Consider the following 7127-nt stretch of genomic DNA (forward strand, 5'->3'; position numbering starts at 1 on the left):
TTAACTAAATACTATAATCCAATTGGAAAATCTAAACCCTAGAGGTAAAATCTTAAAAAGAAAAAATTAACTGACAATTATATCCCAATTAGGATGCCTGAATCCTACCAATAAAATCGTAAAAAATATATTTTATTTATTTTTTTTTATCAAAATTAATATATTTTATTTATTTTTTTAATCAAAATAAAAAAAATCATGATATACTGCACGATGTTACTGTGCATCGCGCAATATATCAAAATCGTATATATATATATATATATATAATCAATACTTTTGTAATAATTAAGTTTTTATTTTTATTTTATATGGTTCAATTCAATTTGGGTTCGTTTAAATAAAGAAAATTAATTTTTTATTTTAATTTAAGGTTGCAAAAGAGGAAGTGTATTTTTGAAATTAGGTGTATGAAATATGGAATTTTAGTGCGTCTTTTGAGAATATAAATATATAATACTTTTGAGTGCATTAAAAAAAATTATCTTAATATATAAATTATATAAATTTAAGTTATCACTGATTTTGAATAAAAAAATAGTATTTCCGAGCATTATGGATAAAAAAAAATATTGAGGGCATTATAGTCATTTAGAAAATGCCCAGCCGATATATATGCGAACCGCTGCTTCTCTAGGGTTATTTGCGCCGTCGTCATCTCAACGATTTGCTTCGCCGTTCCAGAGTTTTATCGAGTGGAGTCGGAGGAAGAGGGGAGAGATCCGTAAGCATGGTTAGTCCTTATTCAGTCATTAGACGTAAAAAATTTCATTTTTGATCGCTTTCCCATCCTTTTCCCTGCACACTGTTATTGTTTTGGATGCCCAGTGTCGCATTTTTAAGCCGGCCCTTCTAGACTTTTCCTAGACTTGTTGTGGTGCATTAGCATTGGCATATTAGTTCAGTTTTTTTCTTGCTTAATTGTTATGCTGATATGGATCCGTCTGTAGATTTTGTGTTTTTTTTTGTAGTATTTTCGGAGGCGTTATTAGAAATTAAAATAAAAGAACTCTATGTTATGGAGCTTTAGAAATGGAGTATTAGTTCACAGTTTTATTAACTTATGGCTTTCTTTGTATTGTGTTTCAGAGGCATTGTTAACTTGATGTGTGATGGAACTTTAGCAATTGGATATTGCCTCACAGTTTTAATATTTTACTTTTTATGCTGCCTAAATCGTTGATGATGATTTGGATCCACTTGTAGATTTATGTTATTTTGTATTATTTTAGAGGCATAGTTTGCAATTAAAAAGAAGAAAGAACTTGTAATTCATTACTATCATCTATCTCTAACAAAATAATAGGATCAATCTTATTTTGCATGTCATATCTTCGCCTCAAAGCTTTGTTGCACTTGATATATACCAAATCATTCAATCGTTGTTGAGACAACCTATTTCTTTTCTTAGAATGTAATTAAAAAAAATTTAAAAGTAAAAATCTTAAGTCCATAATATAAATTTTAATATATATTAAAAAATTCCAACTTAGATGTTCAAAAACACTCTAATTACGCTCACAATATGAAGAAGAGCATGTGAGGTTCAAAATCTTAATTGCAAATGTTTTTAATTTAAGTGTTGATACACTATAAGAAAACCACCAATTAGCTTGCAACACAAAAACATATAAGATTAATTTTATTACTAGAATATTGATATTGCGTAATATATTACTTACGAATTTACTTTTTGATTTTCAAGTTTTGTGTCTGATAGCCATTGACAAACCAAAAAGATCATATTCTTTCTTGTATTTTCCAATTGATTCATGATCTTATCATGTCATTCTGACCTGTCACTAATCTGGATATGCTCTTGTACAAATCCTCTATTGCTTTTGTATCATTTTCTATGTTAGGGTTTGAGTAAAAATACTCCGGATTCAAGAAATATTTGATTGAGTGCAAAGGAGTTGAACATTCCATCTTGTGTCAATGAATTCAAAATGCTATAATATTTTTCTTCATTATTGTTAAATGACACAACAATAGTTTTTTTGGCTCTGCCCATTGACTCATAAATATAACTCATAGGAGACCTTTTTTCTTCGTCTACCGTAATACTTTCACCAATGGGTCATCAACTTGTAATGCAAAAATCATATTTTTCCAAAAAGAAGAAATCAATATCACTTCTACTATAAGCTTTCGTGCGACCTCTTTAGAAAATTGACTAGTTGTCCACTTTTCAGATGTAAACATCTTTCTCAAATTGCTTGTTGTACATGAAATCGCTTTAAAGTAAAAAAAAAAAGTAGTTGTGAAACGTGTCTTTCCGGTTCTTACCTCTCTCTATCTAGTAAACTCTTTCATCATGCTCATTATTTGTGATTTGTTGTAAATATAATCATTCACCATCAACGCTTGAGGAATTTTGAATATATTCTCGAGTAATAAATCTAAACCATGAATTGCACAGGTACAAGTGTAGAAGTAAGTTTTAAAGAATCATATTTTACGACATTGAAAAGAATTCCGGCATCATACACCCATCTAGCAAATTTCTCAACCACAATATCTCTCAACTTTTCATCAAATTGTCCTTTTGTTTTTTGCACATCTTTGTTTGACAATTTCATCGACAACTTTCATAAAATAAAGATTATTAGGTCCAGTTTGTTTACACTTTTTATCTTAGACCGTAGGATCGATGCTTGGATTGGATAATGGTTGCTTTCCTTTCACTTTAAAGATCACTTCATGTTCTTCCAAATTTTCAAAATCATCAATAGGAATATCACTCATTTGATTCTTCAAATTACCCTTTTTTTTTGCATAAACTTTCTAATTTCTTCTTTAACACGCTCAGGATATTTTGGACAAACTTTCACATTTCTATTGCCTCAACTAAATGTAGCTTGTGTCGATAAATTCCGCTATTTGTTACTTTACATAAAAAAATACAATCGACAATATTTGGATTTTTAGGATCCGAATATGTTGCAAAACTCCAAGTAATAACTCTAAACAATATCTTTTCGAATTGATGAAATTGTTGTATTTGACATGATTAAGACTTAAATCATTGAAATTAAGATTTTTTAATATATTTATTGGTATAATTTAATTAGAATTTATAAAAATCTATTCAAACTATCCCATTTAAGTGAGGAGTTGTTTGAATTAATTAAATAATAAATTGTGAAAAAAACATCGTCATGGTAGATGGCGATGCCGCGGGCATCGCGACACCTTCGGTGGTGTCGGAAAAATGAATTGCATTAAAACATTAATAGAAAAATTCTTACCGATCGAGTAGACGCTTCCGACGGTGAGAGGCAGATGAATCATTGTAATGATAGGATTTAGGATTTTAAATGAAAAAAAGGAAATTTCGGCGCTTCGTGCAAAGGCGATTGCTTGCGCTTTTGTGCAAAGTACACGCTTCCGAGACCTCATGCGCTTCTGAGGTCTCGGAAGTGCAAGGCTTGCACCTCGCTTCGTGCGCTTTTGACAACTATGACATAGCATATTTATTTGTTAGGTTATTTTATATTTACATTATTGATTAATATTTTATGGATTATAGTTTTGTTAGTGAAATATGTTGGCATAAATTCTGTATATATGTTTGAATTGTAAAAATTTATTCCCGCTTTACTTTGGTAAGGCATACACTTCGCCGTCCGTCTCAGGCCCCATAGCGCTTATGTGCTTTTGAGCGTCTCACACCTTAAATAATTATGAATATGACAACATGTTTTGTATATGAGGTTTTTGCTTTTTACACGAGATATGTTCATCCAAGAAGTTTGGCTTGCTATTTTTAATAACAGTCTGTATTCTGCAAATGCATTCAATAAATTATAGTCCTGGCATCTTATGCTACTAGTAAAGCAAATCATTCGAAAACACATGGGTTTTCTCTAGTGTCGTTAATATTTGTATCTGTCTAGAGTTAGCAGCTCGGTCTTGTCTAGAAAATGCTACATCAATTTCAGTAATTTGTTCTCTATTAGACCATCGCGTTTTTTCTTTCAGACCAAGAAGATTAGGATGGTTAAATTTCAGTATATTTTTTCTCTACTAAACCTTTTCTTTTTTGCTTCTAGATCAAGAAGATTTGGACGGTTCTTTTTTTGCTTTTAGATGAAGAAGATTTGGATGGTTAAAATTACTACTTGTTTAAATAGATGAAGAATTTCTTATGTTTTCGCTGTTGATCTCTGGGCTTCTGTTAATTTGTTAGTTTTACATATTTGTTTTCTAGACAAGTTATTAAATTTTTTGGGATGTTCAAATCTAGTTTTTCATGACTAAAATGTTTCTGACATTTTTATTCGTTTTTTCCTTCTTGCTTCTCTGCTTGCTCTTATAATTTTTGTTTTCTCTTATAATTTTTGTTTTTATTGTTATTAGGCGAGAGGGTTGAAGAAACATCTGAAGAGGCTCAATGCCCCAAAGCACTGGATGCTTGACAAGCTTGGTGGAGCTTTTGTGAGTATTCAATTTAAGCAGTTTTTCTCATTTGTGTACCTTGTTTCTGCCAACATAATTCATTTGGTTATCAACTAGGCTCCTAAACCATCATCTGGTCCGCACAAAACAAGGGACTGCTTGCCGCTGATTCTTATCGTGAGAAACAAATTGAACTATGCACTTGTTAACCGGGAAGTGACTGCCATTATGATGCAACGCCATATCATGGTGGATGGAAAAGTTCGGACCGACAAGAATTACCCAGCTGGATTTATGGGTATGAGCCTATTCCAGCTGATTTACTAATCACTATTGTTTCTCTGATGGAAGTTACTTAAAGTTTTATTTCATCATCATCTCAAAATGCCTAAACATGTTTTGTATTCACTTGTAGATGTTGTTTCCATCCCAAAGACTAATGAGAACTTCCGCTTGCTTTATGACACCAAAGGTCGCTTCCGTCTACACTCAATCAAGGATGAGGAGGCAAAGGTTTGTGCCTTTGTGCTTTAATTTTTTTTACCAGTTGTTTTGATCCTTGATTATGCACATCTATCTATTATTGGTTTATCAGTTGTCTTGGATCCTTGATCATATAACTATTGTACATCTAACTATCTAGTGAATCTATCTCTGATCAGTCATTCCTTCCGTTTAGGAGCTATATTTTTTTGTTGACTTTTTTTTTTTATCATAGACAACAATATCCTGGTAATGATCGCTTAACAAGTATACTTTTATCATTCTGATATGAAGTCGAGGTTCAATTTGCTTGTAGTGCATCTTTTCTTTCTTGTATTCAAATTTGTTTTTTGCCTTACAGTTCAAGCTCTGCAAGGTTCGCTCTGTCAGGTTCGGGCAGAAGGGAATTCCTTACCTGAATACCTATGATGGTCGTACCATTCGCTATCCTGACCCTCTCATCAAGGCCAACGACACCATCAAGTTTGATTTGGAGACGAACAAGATTGTGGACTTCATCAAGTTTGACGTTGGAAACGTGGTGATGGTCACCGGTGGGAGAAACACTGGTCGAGTCGGCATCATTAAGAACAGAGAGAAGCACAAGGGCAGCTTTGAGACCGTCCATATCCAGGATGCCACTGGCCATGAATTTGCGACTCGGTTGGGAAATGTTTTCACAATTGGAAAAGGAACAAAGCCATGGGTATCCCTTCCCAAGGGCAAGGGTATCAAGCTCAGCATCATCGAGGAAGCCAGGAAGCGCCTAGCTGCTGCTGGTGCGACTGTGACTGCTTAGTTCAATTTCTCAGATACAATTTGAGCAGCTGTGTTTGAAGGATTCTTCACTGTTTGTGTCGTTGCAGTGCATCTGGATTTTTTTCTTTAAACTATATTCTAGCATGAGTCTCTCTTTGTTCGGATTATTAGTGGCCAGGATGATTCAAGCAATCTGAACATGTAGTTTATGGTTTTCTTTAATTTCGGCATTCTTTTTATTCAATGATTTGTTTTTATTTGCAATTATAAACTCCATGACTTACACAACAATGTGCGCATCCAATTGTTATGCATCCTCAATGCTTTAGTATTGGATGAAATAATTAATAAAATATCATTGGATATAAATTTAATATCAAATTTACTGTTTTTGTTATAATTTTCAATAACTTATTTTTCATCATACATAAATTTAATATCATTGTTGTGACCCTCTTCTTTGGATGTAAAATTATTCTCATGAAATTCTCTCACTCGAGTTTCTTTAGAGTTATAGATTTTCATTTGTTCCACTTATTTCATCAACCATTTACATGTGAACTTAAAACTTAATTTAATTTCATCATCTTCTCTATCATTCACAATCCAACTTTATGCATTTGAAATATTTTTTGTAAAAAGGATATCGACATTCCTTTCTTTTTCTCTTTATTGTTTGTTCAACAATCTAGTATTAAATTGGATAAATATTAGATTGAGACATCCAACTTATTTTTTTTATGAATATAAAAAGAGAGAGAATAAATATAATAGTTAGTAACATGAATAAAATTTTAAAAATTAATACTTTAATTAAAGACTTGAAGTTTAAAGTTTACTCATTCGAATGCACTCTAATTTCTTTCACATCCAGATGAATTTGTAGTTAATGAAAGTATTCTCAATGTTGCTCTTAATAAGTTGGGTATGTGAGCGTCATATGTACTCCACCATACACATGGATCAAATATATTATCATTTTTTTTTCACATGCTTTTACTATAATGTTTTTTCAAATAACCCATTATTGTCTCTGTATTTTGCCAATTCCTTGGTAGTAATTGTATCCTATAGATCTAACTCATTGACATGTAAAATTTCCATGCATTCAAAATCCTCATCGCGACCTCCTTATAAATAGCAATAGAACTATCTTTATATTAAAAATAGGGATTCAACAAAAATACATTAGTATGTAATGATGTATCAAGTCTATCCTTTATTTTTGACTCAATAATCACTATGATGGACTGATAATTTGATTTCACGTTATTTAGGGTCACCTTGATGTTTTCTTTAGCTTAAAGAAGCTCCCCATATAGAAACTCCATCGATGACTTTCTATCTTCATCTACTAATCGAAGAACTCTTACTAAAGGTACAAATATTTTCAAATAAAGTGTCACAACATTCCAAAAACTCATGCTCATCACAGTAGAGTAAGCCAATTTTCCTTTGTTTTTGATCATTTACATTTCTCCCAC

General features: G+C 31.9%; 1 protein-coding gene across 1 annotated transcript; it reads left to right on the plus strand.

Annotated features, from left to right (window-relative positions):
* The first annotated feature begins 639 nt into the window (after positions 1–639).
* On the plus strand, positions 640–5865 carry LOC122055494 (40S ribosomal protein S4-1-like). Its single transcript, XM_042616959.1, has 5 exons — positions 640–733; positions 4363–4440; positions 4519–4699; positions 4817–4914; positions 5246–5865. The coding sequence occupies exons 1-5, from the start codon at positions 731–733 to the stop codon at positions 5681–5683; spliced, it is 798 nt and encodes a 265-aa protein (XP_042472893.1). The 5' UTR covers positions 640–730; the 3' UTR covers positions 5684–5865.
* Positions 5866–7127: the final 1262 nt, after the last annotated feature.

This window comes from Zingiber officinale, chromosome 1B, assembly GCF_018446385.1.
Source record: "Zingiber officinale cultivar Zhangliang chromosome 1B, Zo_v1.1, whole genome shotgun sequence".
In the NCBI taxonomy this organism is placed as follows: domain Eukaryota; kingdom Viridiplantae; phylum Streptophyta; class Magnoliopsida; order Zingiberales; family Zingiberaceae; genus Zingiber; species Zingiber officinale.

Bases quoted from the DNA above. Each gene is read 5' to 3' on its own strand.
- LOC122055494 (XM_042616959.1), top strand. The intron at 4,441-4,518 runs GTGAGTATTCAA...GTTATCAACTAG, and splicing joins ACAAGCTTGGTGGAGCTTTT to GCTCCTAAACCATCATCTGG. The intron at 4,700-4,816 runs GTATGAGCCTAT...ATTCACTTGTAG, and splicing joins TTACCCAGCTGGATTTATGG to ATGTTGTTTCCATCCCAAAG.